The sequence below is a fragment of the Melanaphis sacchari genome, unplaced genomic scaffold (assembly GCF_002803265.2).
Source record: "Melanaphis sacchari strain LSU unplaced genomic scaffold, SCAv2.0 Contig141_pilon_pilon, whole genome shotgun sequence".
Classification (NCBI taxonomy): domain Eukaryota; kingdom Metazoa; phylum Arthropoda; class Insecta; order Hemiptera; family Aphididae; genus Melanaphis; species Melanaphis sacchari.
In genome coordinates, this window is record NW_020270600.1 from 1,144,560 (window position 1) to 1,168,041 (window position 23,482).

At 25.4% G+C, this 23,482-nt stretch overlaps 1 protein-coding gene across 3 annotated transcripts in view; it reads left to right on the forward strand.

Moving 5' to 3' along the window:
- LOC112591718 (UDP-glucuronosyltransferase 2B13-like) overlaps window positions 1–23,482 on the forward strand; it is a 43,798-nt gene that overhangs the window by 2,763 nt on the left and 17,553 nt on the right. The window contains exons 1-3 of one of the 3 annotated variants that reach the window (XM_025335625.1): window positions 2,915–3,449; window positions 8,292–8,810; window positions 22,905–23,144. In XM_025335625.1, the coding sequence (XP_025191410.1) occupies window positions 8,349–8,810; window positions 22,905–23,144 (702 nt within the window). In that variant the 5' untranslated portion in view covers window positions 2,915–3,449; window positions 8,292–8,348. Of the gene's footprint in view, window positions 1–2,914; window positions 3,450–8,291; window positions 8,811–22,904; window positions 23,145–23,482 lie in introns of those variants that run through there. The other 2 variants (XM_025335626.1, XM_025335627.1) reach the window with 2 other exon arrangements.

Below are 23,482 nucleotides of genomic sequence, written 5' to 3' on the forward strand. Positions count from 1 at the left end.
ATGTATATCTATGTATGAAATAAGTTATTTATTTTTTTAGTTTGATAAAAAAAAAATAATAATAATAATACCTAATAAAAATGTGAGCTTTAATATTCGCAAGTGATACTCAATTAAATAATATTTTATGTTTATACGTTAAGAAAAATTATTTTTGTAATGCAGTCATCAGAAAAAATACAATTAATTAATATTACTATTAAATTTGTATTGTTGATATTAAAGAATAAGGCAATTAATAAAAAAAAAAAAAAATAGAAATTAACAAATAACTTATTTCTTACTTACGGGATAACACTACATTGAAAGCTCTAAATAAAATCAAAATTACTGTAATTTTTGGTATATTCCTGTAAACTGTTAAATGTTTCAAGTATTTCTATTCTAAGACATTTGATGGTTGCATTTCATATTCTCTTCTGGCTGATTTAGGATTTATGTAAGCAGTGTAAACAGTGTAAACATTTAAAAACAATTGCAAGCTTTGTGAAAAGAAACTTCCTACTTGTTACGGAAATTTATTCAGAACAAAGAGGAAACCATTTACTTGTGAACTATAAACGGATACGCAAATATATGTGTATAATTTTGCAACAAAAACACGGGGCTGTGATTATTTTTATCACATAACAAATATATTATATTGCGTGCGCAATCAAAAGTTTTCACGATAAATATTACGATTAAATACAAACAATCCGGAGAGGCTGATAAAGTTAAAATTAATTTTCTATAGTTGTTAGCCCAGCGAAACGGCGTTTATATATTATATACGATCCGTAGAGTATATAAAATTATTAAATATTGTTTGGTCTAATGTTTGAAAGTAATAAATACGTCTATATTGCAATTGTCAAAAGGTTGTGTGTGTGTGTCTGCTATACAAATTGAATTTTCATAAATTATATATTTTTTATAGTAAAAATTAATTAAAAACTACAGAAATAATATTTTATCTTGCATTATATTACGGCGTATCGTAATTGTAGTCGTACAACACATAAATTGTATCGGAGAAACTCTAAAACTTACAGTCATTGTCGCTTCCGCCAATTCTGTGGGTGCAGTGACAGCTATAAATGCAGTTTGTGAAGACAAGACATCTGATGTAGCTTTGTAGGTGTCAACTATGGGTAAACCCGTATAACATAGAGTTTGCTCGAAAATGTTTTTCGAACTTGATGAAGGGTATAATATAAAACGACAGAAAATAAATAGGTATATGTGGGGAAAAGACGTTTACGAGTAAGACTTATGTTACAGAGTTACAGATACCACGTTTATTATTACGTTTACATTCACAGCTAAAACTGATTTAACTCAATTCGAATTAGTTAATCTCCGTAGTTAAATGCATGTAAATGGCTTTTAATTTGGTTTAGTATCAATTCGGTTTACTTAAAACGGTTTAGTTAATTTACATTTGAAATTCGCATTGGAAACAACTATGGGTGTACAAAATGCATGTAAATGAATCACACATGCAGCAGTTAATGCGCACTAGGGAGCGAATTTATATACACCTAAAATATAGAAATTAGAATAGATGTTGAATAAAATTTTAAGTTAATGCGAATGTTTTTATTCCATGCATTATACTTTGGATTCCATGACCAAAGGTACAGTCCATAAAGGAAAGTTACTCTATAATATAGTTTTAAGTATACTTTAATTCACATTAAAACGTTTACATGCATTTCTTAATCCCGGAGTAAGAGTTAATTCGATTTGACGAATCGAATTAAATAATTAATGCACATTAACTGTTGCATATAAACGTGGTAAAAGAGCTGAATAAATAAGCTTAAATGGATTGCATACCATTGTGCGTTTTTAAGCGAAAGACAGGCGCAACTCCAAAAGGAGGTAATCATGAATAACATAATTCTTCCCTCCCATGTATTTTGATGAAATTACAACTTTTTTCATTATATTTTCTTCATATGCATTAAATAAATAGTTAGACTTGTAAGTTATATAGAGCTACAGAAAAATAATGAAAATTCGAGTTGTTGTAAAATCAAATTAAAGTTTTATGTCGTAATTCTTTCTACTAATATACAATATCTATCATTATTTAAGCCAAACTATTATAAAATAGATATTATACAATAGTATTATCTCCCCCTCCCAAAATTAATATAGTAAGAAAAACTTAAAATAGACAATTTATGTTTTATATTTTCATCCATTAGTAAATACTAATATTATTGAAAATATAAGAAATTTTTAAAAATAAATAATAATATTAATACTTGAACTATATGGTATATAAAATTAATAATATCTTAGAAGATTTAAAGTTATTATTATTTTTCTGGATAGTTAAGCTTGAAAATTAAATTGAATTTTACTATTTCATAACTTTTGGTCACTTCCTAAGCACATTTTTTATGACTTTTTCTCGTTCGCATAGTCTTGTGGTTCGATGTTATTATTTACGCTATTGTATCTTTATCTATAATATATTAATATGTACTCGTATGTAGATACGTTTTGTTGTTTTTTTTATTTTATTTTTTTGTTTATCAGTAATAATGAAAATTATACTATCTACTACAATTATGTTTCAATTACCCGAATTTTAATCGTACAATATATTTTATACCTATTATAGTAGGTACCTACTCATTATTTATAACTTGTGTAAACTATAAAAAAGTAGTACATTTTTAAAGCCTCACCCATCGAATAAGTATATAAAAAATTTCGATTGTGTTATTATTAATATGTGCGGTGACAAATAATGTGCATAATAAAAAATTATACTATTATTTAAGTGCATAGAATATTTAAATCTAATCAACTCCGTGGTGATTAACGGTGGTGGCAGGCGACAATTCATTCGTGTAATAATTTAATATAATTAATATCACCACATCGGTATTAATTGCAAATGTGAAACATATTGTATAGTGACATCAAGCTGTTAGAAAGTAAATAACCGTTAAGTGAAAAAAAGTATACCGCCTAATGATTGAATATTTTTTTCTAATAGGGTTACATTTTTCTGAACATAGGATCATGTGTGTTTGTATATAAGTGCGTGCATTTTTGTATGTGTTATGAGAGTACGTTTCCTAACTGCGACGCTATTCATTAATTTAAATTAATATTGCCCGTTGACAACAATCGTCCAAGGCGAACGAGTAAAACGATATTTATGCCAATTCAATGACGGTGTGTGTAGTGTACCTCTTGCACACATTGCACACAGTAATATTGTGTAAGTTTACTGAGTATAGTGTTATAAGTACTATATTTATATTCAGTAAACGATTGCACGGAATCACCAACACACTCACAACAATTATGTCGCGTGCCACATTAATTCGACCGATCTGGATACGATTCGTTACGGATGTTTTTTTACGAAATTCATCACAGTTGTAAAAGGCAGTCGTTTGATAAATATTTTATCAGACACAGCGTGAGAAGATTAAATAAAGGTAGGAACCTATCAATAATACGTCTTTTTATGTATCAAATTTATTAACGTAGTCTTCCGTATAAATGAAACATCAAAGCCATATTATACGATACACTGGTTACCGGTCAACTCTATCGATCGGATTGGTCCGTGCTGGATTTTGTCATGTATAAAATAAGTGTCGATTAATAATTTCATTGATATTGACTCTCATCTTGCTTTTTGCTTTGAACTAACCATATCTATGATCACTTTATACACACACGCATATATATATATTATGTTTTAAGCCCTAATCGGCTAAATCTCAATTTGTGAGTCTAACCGGGGTAACGGTGTTTGATGCAGTATCTAGGAAACCCCCAATTAATAAAAAATAAAAACTTATTTTTTTTTTTTTTTTGTATAAACATGATATTAATTATTGGAGGTATTAGATGTATAATTATATTATATAGAACCATATTATTAACTTCTGTACACCTGACTATCCGGACTAATAATATTATACTTAACAAAAATAAAACCATATAACATAAAATCTATACTGTCGAAAGTCTATCAAAAGCAATGTAAAATTTATGAAAATACGATAAACCTATGTGTCATAATTTGACGTTTCAAAATAACGTGACCTTTAAAGAAAGTATTCAAAACTTTAATGGACACTGTCCTTTTATTCCCAATTTAACTAGTCATTATCACTTTACACCATAACCACTATCGTCTATCAATCAAAACAATAAGTGTGTCTTCCTCGAAAATCACGTAACTCATGTACTGCACATTATAGTAATGTGAATATTAATTGTATTGATTATTTGTTGTTTCATTTTTGCGAAAATAAATTTAACTATTCGAATATTTCAGAATAAAACACCCTTGTTTCAAATTAATTAGGCTTGTGTGAATTATTAGTTTTAATTTTGAAATAGACAGTTATCGGGTAAAAATATTGCCTTTTCAGATTTATACACAATTAACCATTGTAGATACATACGTCATACATATTATACAAATTATTCGTTAGACTAAATTCTGTTTTTTATATAACTAATTATGCATTTCACCGTAAATTTAAACAGTTTTTTTTTAAATTTATTTACTGAGATAACGGTGTATATACACTTATAGTTGGGATCAATTATACATATTATGTCACGTATAATCTTAAGTGTTTGATACACATTGTATATTTCTTCACACTATCATCCCATTAATAAGTATATTGATAAATGATTTGAAATTAATCACTCAATAAATGAAATACAACAATTTTTTCTGTTGTAGTTTATTGATAAACAATGATAATGAAATACCTAGTTGTTGTTTTTATTATTTTACGGTGCTAATCGGTAACTGTACTATAATGATTTAAAATTTATTTTCTCATTTTATCTGATGATTATGCATTCAAAGGACATTTCATCTTTTGAAACATTTGTTGAATCGTTCACTATGATTCTGCTACATCATAGACTTCCAAAATTGTAATATTGTTATGCGAGATATGATTGGTTACATATACAAAATGGAGAGAGTTTTGGACTGGAATTGTTAGATATAGTTAATACTTGATACTTTCGCCAAAACCCATACCAGGTACTGTAGTTTTAAGGAGAAGTTTGTAGATAAGTAGTTTGATTACTAATTTAACGTGTTTTGAAATAATTAGTTATGGGAGATTGCGGAATCTGTTGTTAATATGAAAATGCACACATGAAACGTATTTTAAAATCCAATTGAACATGTCTTATAAAAAACATAAAAACTCCAGTATTAACCTTTAAATATCATCGATTGTTTTTTAACTGAACTAATACACACAACGAGCAGTTCTAGTTTAACCCCACGAGGCATTAAATAAAGCAAACAAAGTTTTAAAATAACAAGTTATTTAATCTACTGTTGATTGGTATTAGTTGTGTTATAGACATTTAATTTAGTTATATTTGATAATTTTTTTTTTTTTTTTTAATCTGTTATTATCGATTTAATAATAAATTCACAAACAATTTTCAAACACATTATTCGTTCATGAAACATTTTGGTTGTATTAATTGATTTAAAAACTTATGTTATATCGAATATTAATGAATAATGATTATTATTTTAATTTAAAAATATTATTGTAAATATGTTGACTTCAGTATCAACCGTCTATGTTTATTTAATAATTATTTGTATTGGTTATATTTCATTAATTTCAATTTATTTTATAATAATTAATAAAATGATCACATTTTGAAACAAAGCATTTTTAATATTATAAAAATACTATTGGTACTTTAATTTGAAATAATTTAATTATTAAATTATCTTTAAGTATTTTTATCTTGCAATAAAGAAAATTAAAATCCTAATTCAATATAAACACGCTAATGCAATATGTACACCCATTTGTATACTTAAAATAATTATAGTAATCCATTAAAGAATAAAGTGCAAAAAAAATATGAAAAGCTCTTATCAATTTATACCTGAATGAATATATTTGTTTGTTTTATTAGATCATTTAACTAAATATTTAAAGTTTGTAAATTTACTTACTGATTACTGGATTTAATGTTTAATAATTCTAACTTATTCCATTATAGTCTGAAAAATAAAATAAGACTTGTTAATTGTGTTAGATATTTATGTATAATATTATTTAAAAATTGTATAATATTGTAAACAAATTTAATTAAATTAATTTACAACCTTATTATACTATAACAGTATACAATTTTCTCATAATAGATATTAAGTAACTTATTATTATACTAGGTGCCGATAATATAGTGGTTTTTAACGCAATTATAAACGTTTTAGTGTAGAGATACCTACTTGATAAAATTGACGAATTTTCTAAAATTGTATTTAAAATTTAACTTAGATAGTAACTTTTCATTAATAATCTAGACTTAAACTTAAAATCAGAATTGTTTTTAATTATTATAATCCTATATGATATAACAATGTCTAGAAATTTTGGAAATTCTGATTTAAGAACCCTGAAAAACATACTATTTGAATCATTAATTTAACTTATACACTGATTAATAATGAATATATCCTCATTGTATAAAGCTTATTCTAAAATACATTTGGGTTAAATGAGACATTTAAATACCTGCTTAAAAATGAAAATTTTCTGTATATTTGATATTTTTATTATTAATAAACTATTTTAAAAAGTAAATTTCTACCAAAGTATAATTCAAATTAATTTCTATTATTTTATAAATTAAAATACGCTTATACGAGTAGATTGATTCCAAAAATTGTTAATTTGTTATTTAACAATCAAAGCAAACAGCCTAGGATTATTCTTAGTAGCCTTAATTGAATTAAAAATTAAAATATCGTAAAATACCAACGTACAAGTACAGTTAATATTTTTACTTTATCTTTAAATTGTATTATATTATAGGCTATCATCATAATAAATTCACTTTAAAATTAAATCTAACTACACAAAATTGATTCTGCTGGACACAAATCGAAATCATTTCCTATACAATAACACAACTGCATATCATACTTTTGAACACGCACCAAATAGAAGTCACCAATACTGTAATATTAAAATATTAAATATCCTTAATTAACTATAATTTGACGTTATTGACGTAAATTTACCAATATTAAGCAGGTAATTAGTTTATATCAAATTATAAATACTTTTACCTTTAAATATTTTTATTTTTAATTATTTTTTGAGAAAATATTAATTAACCTATTAAAATTACACACAAAGTTATTCTCTTATTCATAATTCTCATCTAGAATAATTGCTTTTTTTTTTTAATAAGATTGTATGCTAGCTATTTATTATTATTATTATTATTATTGTTTATTTTATAATTTATCTATATGTATCTTGGTTCATCATATTGAAAAAAATTGATGTGAAAGAAATCTGAAAATATATTTAAATTTGTTATAAAGTTCAATCGAGATTGATTATCTCAGTTAATCAGATCTTAACTCTTTTTCTTGCCTTTTCCTTAAGTTCAATTTAAAAATTTACAAATTTAAGAATATTTTTTTAATATTACTTATTTAATGGACAACATGTTATTTTATACAAAAGTACGTAAGTACTTTTAATAGTTCCATACAATAAAATATAATTAGAGCTACCATTGTTTTCTCAATCCACATGTTTAGGTTTGATATATTCATAATAATATTATTATTTATATTATGCAAGACGTATACACTGTAAAACGTTACAAAATATGACTATATAATAAATAAAACTCATTTTGTTATTCAATAATATATAAAAATTAATTAAAACCAAGAAATCTGTGATATACTTTAATTGCTTTGTGGTTTATTTAAAATTATGATTAGCTCTCATCAACTATTTAAAGCTCGGGTGGTATTCATAAAAATACATTATGCATTAAGTTCACTTGAGTAAAAGTAAATACAGTATACGGCATACATATTATGGTTCAACTGTAATATTCCATTGCGAAACAAGAGTTCGCTTTGCATAAAACATTAACTATTTATAATAGCTGTTATTATAACTCACTGTGTTTTATTTAAATATATATATATATATATATGTATATATTAAGGTAAAACAAATATTGTCTGTGCTTTATTTGAGGGTTATTGATATGGTAAAAGGATAATAAAGAATAGATTTGTTGTAATCATTTACCAAATAACATATGCAGATTTCAAAAACAAATAGTGTTTTCTCACAAACATAAATTTATTACATATAGGTAAAACTTTGTAATATACCTGCACCCGAAGTATCGAGTTATGTTTGATTCAATAGAAAATAATGTGTTACGTTTAATAATTTTTCGTATTTTTTTTTTAAATTTAAAATGTTTTTTTTAAAATCAATCAGTGCTTTGGCGATCTATCAACTGCAGCAGTTACTCTCTTGCCAGTAAGCAACTAAGCGATGAAACAGCGTTGCAATATGGCGGTAACCGCTACTACCGTGTTATTAGTCACTGTGGTCATTCGTTGCACGGCCGGTTACGACATACTGGCAATATTTCCGTTTAGCGGCAAAAGCCATTTTCACATGTTCCGTACTGTTTCGGACGCCCTGGCAGAACGCGGACACCATCTTACCGTTGTCGGACACTTTCCCAAGACACCGCAACAATCGCGAATTGGTACCATCAATGACGGCAATATCAGAGGTGAGGGACATGGGTCTTACACTGATTACAGTATATTCGGCTCGATGCCGATATATGAGAACTTCACTACTGACGAGGTGACAGGCAATGGTTATCTAGAAGAGATGCTAATAATCTTGCAGGATGGTTTGGATAACTGTGAGTCAGTTTTATCTTCGGGCAAACTTGGCCAGCTCATTCAGTCCCAGGCAAAATTCGATTTGGTCCTGGTTGAGGTAAGTGTATGCTCATAATATACACTATACAGCTATATAAATCATTTTTAATATAATATTGTTACGACATACAAGATTATTTTATAATTGATTTACCAAAGTCGAGAAAATCCCCGTTGACGAAGTTGTTGTTTCTTAAACAATATGATTAAATACTGTATTTGTTGTAAATTTATGAGTATTAAAAACACAAAAAAGAAAAAAGTTATTTAAATCTATGGTTCAGAATTAGATATTTTACGAGTTGGACGAAGTGGCGCCTTTAAGTTTCAAAACAAATTCTAATAAATCATTCAATTTGTTGCAATGGAAAACAGATTTTTTTCTCGGTTAATTTGAAAGTGGTATCAGTTTTATTAAAAGTAGATGCTATTTTACATACAACTTTGTATAATCATTCATATACTGATTTTAACCATCACAGTAACTTTGAAAATGTAATACAAAATTCCCAATAAGATTTGTATTCAATAATTTAAATAATATCGAAAATACATTATTACAATACTTTTTTTTACACGCGCATTTAAATTTAGAAATTGGACAACATTTTTAAAATATTTAAATAATTTGGTACTTGGAAATTTCTAAACATTTTTTTTTATATTTAAAATCTGATAATTTAATACAATATTTTTCTATGCTATAATAAAAAAAAAAATTACCGAAAAGTCAAGATAAGATTTTCATGAGTGTTTGAAGTTTTATGACATTGGATATTCAGTATTCGCCTATAAAATAACTATTTCTCTTCAAACAATTTTAAACATTTTGTAGTAATTCAAAAACGAATAGGCGTAGATACTTTAAATGTTCACCACATATTTACATATCATATTTTTTCATACATAATACAATTTTTGAAATATGTGAGTACCTGTGAGACCTTCTCACATATTTTTTAAGTGTAGACTAAATCTAAAATATAATGTTAAATCAATATGTTTCTTAAGATCTTTACAAGGTTTGATTTGTCTATTCTATATCTAAAATGAATTGTATCATAACCTGAAACCATTACACAGTATATAGTATCTACTATATAGTACCATACTAATGATTTTGTTAAAGTGATCATTTTTTATTCTAATAATAGCTATTTTGATTCCTGAAAATCATATGACCATGTGAATAATATAAAATATGTTAAAATAGATAAAAAAATATTTAATTTAATTTCGATGATAATAAATATCAATACAATTCTATTAAAAATATAATAAGAAAACAATATTGTATAATGTATATATTTTTTTTTTAATCGAGTTTCTAACATTGCTATTGGTTTTTGTCCTTTTTAAATTTAATTTTAAATCGTTCTAAAATCATGATAGTAAATGGTATGCAGTTTACAGTAACTTATTTGAAAATTTTACAACGAAACAATAGAAAATAATAAAAAATAAAATGTGTTCAAAGTGACACAATTAAGTTTTAAGAGTAAATTTTTGGTATAAAAGTTTTGTAGGTCATATATACTTCCTAGGTGATTTAATGTCGTGAATTTCAAGTTCCACTACCTATTCAATACAGATTTCATAATTTAAACTCGAAGTCTTAATACTAAATCAGATATGTACAGTGCATTCATGCAATAAAATTTAATAGTATGTTTAGAGTATAAAAACCAGAGAAGACGTCACACTATATAGTATATAATAGCTTTAAAGAGTACCTCATCATTGAGAAAGTCAGTGATATATGATAAATTAATGTATACAAAAAATTATTCTTAATGGAGAATGGTTTATGAATTTCTGAGGATAATTTATAGTTTAATTTATAATGTAGACATTGTACATTAATTTTTCTAATGGTTTTTCAATTGATTGAGAAAAACATCGAATATAACATATTATTATTATATTACCTACAATATATTATTGTTGTTATTAACTTATAAGTCAATATTGCTTACTAAAGATAGGTGTAATTAAGTTTGTGAAATAAATACCTAGTCTAAATATTCTAAAAATTTTATTGTAACCAAAAAATAATAATAGTATATTATAAAAAAATGTTCAAGTCTTTGCGAATATTACTGTTTGAATTACAACATAATAACTAAAATCATTATTTTTTATTAAATCTAATTTAATAATAAAATTTAAACTTAAAATTTTTATAAAAAAAAAATAGAAATAAATTGCATGTAATATATATTTTTAAAATACTGTAAAAATAATACACGAGGAACTTTTAATTAATTTTATAAACTTTTCGTACAAGAAAAATTGAAAATAAACCAAATCTAACCTAAAAATAAATAATAAAAAATATAAAAATATACATTTACAAACAACTTTACAAGAAACAAAATATCTTAGAAGTGTTTGTGTACAGAAAACATATTTTATAAATACTTGTATTGCGTAAATAAATCAGTTTTTCTATTTCTCTATTTTATTTACTTATTTCCACCTAAAATATTAATTAAATATAATTTTATAACAGAAACTCCCTCAAAGTTGAAAATTAAGATATTTTTACTCCAAAATTTGATAATAGACTAAAATAACATACATCATTGTATAAAATACTCATTCATCACTCAAAATCTAAAAAACTATTTATTAGCATCGATTATTTGCATTACTTAATTATTTAAAGGGAATTTTTAAAAGTTCTAAACACGATTCAAGTATTACCTTCGACATTGTAGGTCAATATTTCGCTGAATATTTCATGAGATAATTTTAGTGTTAGTAAAAATGATCGTCAATTTTAAAGTAGAAAAATTCGAAGCTAATAAATATATATAATATATTATACATACATTGTAGTTCTGTTAAAAATATAAATTAATATGCATCAGTAATACAATGTGTTGTAAGAAACTTTCCAGACATTCGCTATTGCATAAAAAGTGCACTATTAAGTTACTTCAATTTAATTTATTTAAATATCCTATGTGTAGTTAACACTGTAGGTAAATTTGAAGTTAAAAAAACAAAATTGGTCAAATATCTTTCACCCATCTATAAAAATAAATTTAAATCTATTATGTTTTTGTACTTTAATTGTATATAAATATAATAATAATAATTTACTTTGTAATAATATATAGATATATAAACTATAAATAATTTAAATAAAAATTTACAAATACCATATACATTTTAAAATTAATCCAATTATTATTTTCAGCCTTGACTTATCTTTAGATAATATAAATAATTTTAAATAAACATGTGATTAAAAATTAAAAATATAAACATCTAAAGAATTTAAATTCAACAAAATAAATGTATTTAAATTCAATAAATTATAATAATTATATTATTTCTAGTTATTTTATGATTATTCATATTTTATTAAAACGGCTAAATCACTAATAGTTTGATTAAATTTATAATACTTTTAGCATTCATAGATTCTTATAATTATATATTCACATATTTTTTTCCTAATATTTGTAATATAATTATTATGAAATATTATAGTTTATTTAATTTATTATTTATTATCAGAGTATTTTAATATTTCAAGTTTGATTAAACCAATAACGCGTTTGTTAATCTTATTTTATAACGATTCAATTTTTAATCGATCTAGCTTTATTATACATTCGAAATTAATGGTTTACGGTTTACATTGAAAATTCAGATATCGTGTATTTATGTCCCATTGCAAAACAATGTTTTAAGCACTTAGTTAAAGCAAAATCGAGTTTCACAAATTTAAAGTCTTATCCCTCGACAAAGTATGTTTTCATATTGACATTGTTCATAAGACCAACAATATAAATAATGTAAAGTGTACAAAGTTGGTGATTTTAGAAAAATATAAACCGTATAATACAAATCTATAACATTTACAACACGTGGTATAATATTCTTCCAACGATTTTATTTTATTTTTATCAAGATTGAAAAAAAAACTTGAAGCGTTATTTTTAACGAGATTTCGGGGAATCGGAGAAAACGATAACATACAAAATACCTATAATATGTAACATAATATACTAAATTGCATAAAATGTAGATACGTTTTGTATAAAATAATATTATAGTTTTGTATTTACAGACACGTGTTTTATTAAATTAACTACATTTTAACACCAACAATACAATATATAATGTTTGACGTGTCCAGTGATATAATATATTCCCGTGCATTACAGAATACGTGAAACATGAGTATTACAAAATTGTGTTTCACATTGAGTGTATTATATTGTTATTATATTTTAAATAAATAGTTTTTTCACCAATCATATGATTATCGATCATAAAAATATTGACTTGCAGCAGCCAACAAAAAATCTATTAACAACTTAACAAAATGTATTTTTCATTTAATATCACATAACAAAAATGTATAAGTCTCTAATGGTTAAATAGTAAATTTTGCAATTGCTTTTTACGAATAAACTAAAATTATGAGACTTATTTAAGTAAACAATATCCTAATAATATGTTTTATTGTTATTTATTTATTTTTTTCGAACAAAAAACTGATTTTAAAATTACAATGATATTGTTTATTTAAATATTCATACAAAAACTGCTTATGAGACAATATAATTTTTAATTAAGTTAAAGGTGACGTGAAATTTTACGGTAGACTAAAATATATGACATGCAAAAAGTTTATCGATTTTGTATAAAATGTAGTAATACAAATGAAAATATTATAACATAAGTATTATAACTGTTTATAATGTAAAATTATCCGATAAATTTAAATTTAAAAACAAAAAAAAAAACTAAGCTTATAAAACACGCATGACCACACCCGTGTAAACATGCAAACCATAGAAAATAATAAATATCTCCACCTGAAACTCTTCTCCACCTCGTAGGTAAACTAGTCGGTCACTACGGTATGTCTAAAATAATAGGTTAGTAAATGATTTATCTGATTAATAATTACATTAGAATAAAAAAAGTTAGGAAAAACACACTTGTCGACTGAATTAAATATCCTACAGGATCTTTTACACGCCTTGTAAAAAAATATTAAAATAAAAATTTTTAGTTAAAATACACGATAATCTTATTTACTTATAAATTTTATCCATAAAATATCATCGAATAAAAAAGAATAATAAAACAACCAATAAATATAAAAATTAATGAATGTAGTCAATTTAACCATGAATATTTATACTTTTAATTATGGTAGCGAATTGTAAAAATAGATGGACACGACGGAGTTGTTAACTCTATTTATATATAATGAATAAAAACCTAAAATATATTTAAAATAAAATAATATTATACAATTTATTGTAGGTAATATATAACATAATCTCTATTGAAAATATTAAATAATATTATTGGATTTATATACTGTTACACATATTATAATTAATTTAAATCAGTAAATATTATTATGTATACTTAATATAACAAATTAATAAGTGTATATTAAAATGAATTACATAAACAATACCTATATTGTTTCTTAAAGTTCCTGTATGCTAAAAAATTCTAAATTGCATATAAACTTGATTTTCTTAAGCAATTTTCTAATTTTTTGGCCCGCAATTATTTCAAATAATTAAATCTATGGTGATTTTATTAACATCGTTTTCATTTTTAGTAATAATTACATATGATTATGTTTTTATTTTGGAACATCAATCTAATACTTAGTCTTTATTAAAATATAATATCCCTTGTTAGGGATATATTGAATTGTGAACAAAAGCATTATTTTTTTGAATCAAAAACAGAATATTTTTTTTTACATTATATATTATCTACAAAGTTATCATAGTAAAACGGACAATGATATGGCACCATAACAACTGAAAAAAAGTGTAGCAAAAAAAAAAAAAAGAGAGTCTTATGAATTTAAGATGGATTTCTGACTAAAAGACATGTTCGTGTCAAATTCTAAGAATTATTGATCAATTCAAAGGATTAAATACATTAAAGGTTATCAGTATAACATTTATATCAAAAGCAAAATATTTTTATCACATCATATAATTTTAAATTACGTTTAAATTTGTATTCTATTGAACTTATTATTTTAATAAATGAAAATTTACATTGAAATTACGGCTTGATTCTCAAAGTTAATTTAATTCATAATTATTACATTGTATAAAATTAGTTAATATAATTATCTATTAATAAAAACTACACTTTTTATAATTTTACATACTTTTATCAATGGTGAAATCAATATAAGTTGACTTTGACTTAGGTATGAAAGGCTGTCCATAAATAAAATGTTACAAGAAACTGACACCGATTCAACAATCTACAAAATATCTAAATATCATCTTAGATACAAAATACTATCTTGTGCAAATCACACAAAGACAAAAAGGAAAATCAATAACTCAACAAAAAAAAAATAACTACTACATTCTTATTAAAATCCAAAATACTTCTTAAAAACAAAATGTTTAAATAAAAAATAATCTTTGGACTTACGGAATAATGCCAATTTTAAAATGCAACAAAAGTTCACACAGCTGACACATTCCAATCGATCTGTCTAATGCTTGATTACTACAACATAATAGTATCGGTATGATACAAATTTCATTCTCAAATAATATTCCAATCACAACTAACAGAAATCCAATAATTTCAGCAGTGTTCTTCTAAACCATCCCTGGTAACCAAAATAAGAGGCTTAAAAAATTGACCTAGAGACCTAGAGCAAACTAAAAGCAAAAACCATTTGAGATGCTATAATAACAATACCGCGTAATAATGTAAATGCAATTTAATCGTGTACCTTGTTTTTTCTTAATGTAACTTATTCTACACAGATGGATGGTTAAGTTCGTTTAAACAATAACAAGTACATTATATGTATATAATATTATTATATCATAAAATATATGTGCACTATTTATTTCACGGCGTACCGCGCACGCGAGTATGTATGCGAACCCGACCCCATTAGAGATATATGTTTCGTCATAATAACGATGTCATTAAAATATGACACTCGAAACCACTACAACACACACGTACACACAAACACACATCCTTGTCACTGGTAATAATAATATGTCGTACTGTGCTGTACTCGTACATTTTACATCGAATTAAATGAGAGGAAAAAACAAGCGTATTTACCACGGGCGTCGCGCGTACATGTGCGTGTGCAAATGTTGTCGTGACAATACGAAACATAAACACACACACAAGCACATGCACACGCGCACGCGCTCACTCGCTCAAGTTATGACAGTTAAACCAACACTACTCAACTTTCGAAAGGGGGTTGAAAGTAATAGGTAGGTACGACGGTGGTGAAGCATAATATATGCGCTGCCAACGTCACCGCTGCCGAGTGAATACGAGTAAATACATCGAATATAGGCGATGTGTACAATATACGCGTACAAAAAGACGGATGCAGACCGGGAAGAGAATAATCCTTTGCCTAGCTATGGCGTGACGGAGAGCCAGAGATACGAATTCTGAGATGGTAAAAACATATCTTCAAAATCCGAACTCTGGGACGTATTAGCGCTACCTGCAGAGAGTATTAGATAGAAGAATAGGCGTTTATTGTGAAATTAGTCTAACAATCGAAGTAAATATATGTTTGAAAACATTTCGATAGACCGCATTGAACCCTCAACCACGACATCAGCTATACCCTTAACTTTTGATAATATTATATTATACACGATAAGTCTCTAGTCTTAGTTGTTTTTTTTTTTTTTTTTATTATCATTAGTATTACGTGTGAGACAAATAAGATTGTATATTTTAATATTGACTGACAATTATTTCTTAGACAAAATGATATACTGCAATACTATTGCCCAAAAATATATATTCTGTAATAATATTGTTACAGAAAATATTACACATTAAAATTTTATTATTTAATAGGTTAAATTTGAAAAGGTTATTAAAAACATTGAACACAATAAAATATCTCCAAAAATGTGATGAGTTTTCCTGGTTTTTTTTTTTTTATTATTATTATTTTCATTATTTTCATAGTGCATACTTATATAAAATGTTGTATGCTAATTCGATCGAGTGAAGTGATTCGAAGACACGGTAGCTAAATAAACTGAGTATGAGCGATGAGAAAGGACGGATGGTTAGTGAGTGCAACATAGTAGAGTAAGTAGGGTTGGGAAATTGCCGAAAATCCCAAAGAAAAGAATGAGAGAAAAATCGTCACGATAGGAGATAAAATTCAATATTCGTTCGTCGTCGTCTAATCAATTATTTACTAGATTTTTCCCGACATAAACGAATAAACTCCTTCTACATTTTATACCCGACCATCGCCACTTTCGAGGTGACGCACAAATACTGCACAAGAATAGATTTTATTTTAACGTCATGTATAAAACAAAAACACAAAACACACGTCGTGTATAATTTGTCACGCGCGTGAACAAAGATCCGATTGACAAAATTATATATAATGCAATTTTATTATTCAACATTACTATAGTATACATATATCGTTTAATTATATGTAAACAAACTGGTTTGATTTTAAAACAATTTGATATATTATTTTCACATAGCTAGAGAAATAATTATAAAAAATATTGATATAAAATAAAGTTATTATTATTAAATCAATAATTGCTCTCCTTTCAGTAGGTAATATAAAAGTATAATTATTTTTATAATTTTAAAATTTTAAAAAATCTGTAATTATAAGATATTAGTGATCTGATAAGTGATTACACGGTATTTTTCTCCTATTTTAAATAGTTTATGGTCAATAAAGTGGTTATATTTTTTATTAAATAATGATAATATAATATTCAATTTTTTTTTTTTAATTTTGTAATATTGGTATATATTTGTTTTTGATTATAAATTATATGTATGCATTTTTTAAATTTTATTCACTTCATCGAAATCATAATATTCTAAATTTTCTTCTAAAAATTAATATATTCAGAGTATATTATTTGCATAAAGCAATTGTAGATAATAATAATTTATCTTTGAAACTTGCCCTTAAAAGTCCTTACTGAATTTAACATAAAAATATATTTTAAGCAAAGATCAAATTATAACATACCTAATAATAAAACAATTTGTATGCATAATCCATTTGCAATAGCTTCACTTAACCATAGTATTCGTGTAGAAAATATAATGTATTACGAATTTGAGATAATTCGATTTTTTTTTCAACTAAACCCCTATATATGTGTAAAAATATTAATATTATTTCAGTACGGTAAGATCAATATTACATTACTTTATAATAATATAATGGACTCCGTGTAGCTTTTTCCCACTCTAAATAAATGTAACGTATCATTTCAGTCATAAATCAATCAAAATAATGTAAAAAATTTCACATCATTATATATATATATATATATTTGTTTGAAGTTGTATAATATTTTTATTCACAATATGTTGCATTTACCTTAAAATACGTGTAGCTATATCTCTAACAACACATTAACGAAATATATGTAATTATTTAATGATATTATTTTACACGTACCCAATTAGCAAGAATTTACACACATTTAGTCTTAGCGTAAGTGTTATCTAAAGTTTACAATTAGTGAGATCAGTGACGTATTTTATACCTAACTCAATTCAATATTCTACACGTAATTAATGTGAATTTGCACAATACCGAAATTTGCTGATCTAAAAATAATTTTACAATTTCGTCATATGTTACAAATCTCATTGTTAAACTGTAGGCAGCTTGTTAGATATTATTAAAACACTCCTTGATTTAACAGGACCTTATTTTTTCCGATAGAGTTTTCTTAAGTTTTTTGTCTTACATTTATATATGTATTATTTATTTTATTATTTTATGTATCATATATAGTATATAAATAAAACAAATACTTAAGATATTTAATATTTGAAATCGTTTAATACTGGTATTAACTCTTTATTACTTGTTTTCTAAAACCGGAACCGGAACGAGATCCTTTTAATAAAAAAATTAATTGCTGAAACAAGAACCGGAACCAAAATAAAACAAAAGGTACCAGTCCTTGGTTTCAACAATATTCTGCTTCTGAACATGAAATTTAAAACAATAAATATTATTATTTAACCATTAAATATCCTGGATTAAAAAAATTAAAAAAATATATATAATATATATATATTGAAAATACAGTATAAATCATGATTAAACACTCTTAATTTTATAGCATATTTTAATTCATTAAATTAGAATAAATAATAATGGTCACTATACCTTATCACGAATTTTTTTGCACTATGGTATGAATGAAATTACTTGTGTGATGCATAATGACCAATACAATCAAAAATCAATTTTACTTGTTTTTTCAAGCAATGGAGTGTTGTCAATTGATAACTTTTCTGTTTGTGCTACCTTATGTCATTAAAAACAAGCTTCCAAATACTTATTATAAATGATTAATTAAAAGATTATAATTTATCTAATAAAGATGAAAAAAATTAATCAGGTTTTCTTGAAACAATAACGGGCTACAGTCATTTGGTCATCTGAAATTGGTCATTTGATAAATTGATCTTTTGAAAATTATTTATTTTCAAACAATATAATGTTACATACAAATTGTATTTTTTCGTAATTGTTCTTAAAACAACATATAAAAATATGTGTAAAAATTATTATAAATTACGAGTTATCCCTGATATTTATTATATTTATCAATTAATTTTCTATTTTTAGATATTTTAGATATTGCATTTATTTTCTCAGCGGTGTCGTTATATTTTTTCCTTTTTTTAGAGATTTCCGCTCCAATACAATATTGGACTATTTTCAAACGGTTTAGCCTGACAGTTTAAATTTGTACACACTGTTATTCAACTTATTATCGCAAAATGTATAATAATGATTATTGTCCATTTTTACCTATATATAGCGTTATTAAACCAATATTCATGTTTTGCGATAAAAACATACTTCGGCCAATTTATTAAACAGCCAATTTACCAAATGACTAATTTTACCATGACAAATTGACGTAAACTCAACCATAGCTATTACATTTATACTATTATTATATATTTTACCATACTGATATTTACTGGCAACAATAATATAACGTTCACTCTATAAAATATGTTTAAATAACTTTAAAATAAATAATAATAATTTAGGACTGAAAGGGTTAAATTGTTTAGTGACATAATGATTTACTCGTTTACAAGTACACTACTTAAGATCACCGGTAAACAAATACAGTTTAAAATCTATTGATGGTATTATTAAAAATAAATTATAATCAAACGGTAACTCTTATTATAGTAATAAGTTACAGTCATCTCGGAATTGTGAATGAGATACTTAGCAGTTAACAGAAACTTTTTATGCGTCTTAAAATTAAATCATAAAAAATTTACATTGAATAATGAGTAGTGGTTTAATAGCGGTATAATATTTAAAACCCAAGAACCGTTTTATTATTTTTTTTTTGGAAGTTCAGTTACTCACGATCAAATTTCCATTACGTGCTATTCGTTGAAGAACGATTATTTTTGCTTGGAACACGTTGGTCTACTCAGATTTTTTCTCTCAAAAATCAGACTATATTTTAATATGCTTGATAATTAAAATTATTCGAAGTATTCTCTACTGCAGAACGGAGAGAATAATTTATTTTAATTTTTTTAAATTTGCAGTCAACTCATTTTTACAGTCGAGAGAACCTACGGAAATTATACGCAATAACAATCGAATCTTCTAATCTATCCAGCCCAAAAATATTTATTTAAAATAATATATATATTCGAATAAATAATTCGATTTAATCCGATTGTCAGACAGTAGAATATTCTTAGACACTGTATGCTGGTCAATATTATGCTTCGCTATATGTTTTCTATAATATCATGTCATATGCAAATCACTTAGTTCATAGCTACTCGTTCAAATAAGAGATTCAATTGGTACATAAACTGATGTAATTTATATTATATACAAAGTGATTCATTAAGCATGCACATTTCCAATTTTATCATTCAACTATACATCTAAAATATTTAAATACTGGCTTTTGCAATTACTAAGTATACTTAATGATCATAATTTAAAATATTTAGATTGTGTTTATTACCGTAATATATTAATTTTCATGCCACATGACTATACAAACTTCTGTTTTTTTTTAAACGAGAACCGTCGTTTTTTATTTTAAACGATTATGCGCAAAATATTAATTGGTTGTAATATCTCATCTAGTACTTATTAATTATTAAATTCAAACGATGTTCACCAACCGTATAAAATGCTTATGAATTAATATTGATAATAATAATATATTTTCAAATACTCATTCGTACAATATTCCCATATTATATATCTACGTACTATCGTGAACCATAATAATTATCCTTGATAGAATATTATATAAAGTTTAGTTTACAGGAACTACTTACTTATTCGAATTTATTCTTATTTAGATATAACAATATCTTCAAAATAATCATTTAATAAATAATGTATACAGTAAAAAAAAAAAAAAAAAATGTTTTAATTTTAAAATTGTTACTTTAATTTATCATCACTGAAATCTAAACATGATCATAATTCATTATTAATAACAATAATAACTAATAAGATACATTTAGATTATAATAGCACAATTATTTGTGGTATTAATTTTGATTACACCGGTGGCCTAGATAATTATTGAATAAAAAAAAAATCGAAATAAAAACGATTTTACAGTCACTGTTTGACGATTGATGCGCGCGCACGCATCGACATTTGGCTATGTTTTTCGACATCGAATCATCGTAATGATATAATACCTAATACTACCTATATTGCTCTGTTATGATATCATATCGACTGGTTTAGGTTAGGTGAATGCCGCTATACACAGCGGGTAATTAATATACTATTATAATATTATTAGATTCATCTTAACGAACGGTCGGTCGTAGTTGCCAAAATAGATAAACGCGTCATCGTTTTTTTCTTCTTACACGCACGCGTTGGATCTACATTTAAGGATACAAAAAAAAAAACTACCGCTTCGTTTCAAGCTTTTGGAACGGGTCCACAGTATGAAAATTCGCTAGAAATCAGCCCGCGCCTGTAATTCGATACAAAACAATAGATCAGTCTGTTTACTTAGGACGGTAAAATTTGATTGTGGACCAACAATGTTTTTACATTATATACGCACGCGAGAAAAACTCTAAAATACACTCGTCAGGTATTACATTATATTATGCGGGAACGCATTTTCTATACCCGAAACCCTGTCTAAAAAAAATAAATAAATAAATCACTCATAATGCCACGAGTCGTGACCTGCAATACCCGTCGTACACGGAGGCGACGGTGAAAAATTTTAATATCATAATATAATATAATACATTTTTAAATTTACAATATAAAGTATAATAATATACAACGCATCCGCCTCTCGGTCTCGGTGAATCCACCCGCAAACTTTGACGACAGCAATTTTATTTTTACTTAAATAAACGTTAACCCGTATTTCATGAGAGATATAGTACATGTGGCTTTAATAATAAAAAAAAAAAAAAAAAAAAAAATAGAAAAATGAAAACGATATGTTTAAATTACAATTCAAAATATTTTGGTTAGGTGATCCTAGCATGAGTTTTTTTTCCGATTGACAGTTGCGTAATTAGTAATTATAAATTAATTTATAAAATTCAATAAAACAAAATGATGTGGGAAAGGCTTTTTAATACTAGAAGTACACTATTACAGTTAAAATAAATAAAATCGAAAAAAATGACATCCGTTTTTTAACGTCTTTAGTACTTATTGATTATTTCAATTTTTTTTTTTTTTTAAACGATTTATATCTATGCTTGTATGTTTTAATACATTATTTTTAAAAATAATCAGTCATTATCTTCAAAATCTACTTTCAATTATATAACTTATTCTTACATGCTGAATTCAGGAATACAAGAGTATAGTCTGCTCTTAACAACTGCTATAGATGTCGATAATAATATTTTCATTGTTAAACATTTTCGGGATTGTCGGTTTAGGTTTTTAAAAATCCATTCACATTCTGTGTCTCGTAAAAATATTTCACATCACTGGGGCCGATCTTCTGCCATTTGTTATTTTCGATTGATTTTTATTTTATTTTCCTCCACCGATCTAGTATAAAAATATAACACAACAATCGAGTGAATTTAAATTTTTATGTCCATACAGATCTTCAATACTGGTTGTTTCGTGTCAATAGCCAATCATTTCGGGGCACCAGTCGTCGGTATTACCTCAACCAGTCTCTATCCATGGTTCAGCGGTATGGTTGGCGACGTAGTGATGCCGTCTTATGTGCCGGTAAACTTGTTACCGTTCACCAGTCGAATGATATTTGCTGAACGCTTGATTAACTCCATGATTCTGATAGCGATGAAAACGTATTACAAGTTAAGATACGAGCCGGCGGTAAGAATGATATTATTATATTATGTGCAAACGTTAAAGTGATATTGTTATGATGTTATATTCATGGGATTTCAATTTAAAGGCACTGAAAATCCACTAAACGTTTTCTTAAAAAAATGTCTAAACATGCTTTACAGAATTTTTATAAGCCATTTAAAAACGGAATTATTATTTTTGCTTGTTGTATGAAAAAATATAAAATAAATATTTAAGTAATAATGTATTATTATAATACTAGAAAAATTCATAAATAAAATGCTAATTCAAAAATAAGAAAAGTTATGGGAAATATTGAGATCTATAGAAATTTATAGAATTCTATAAAAGGATTACCCATA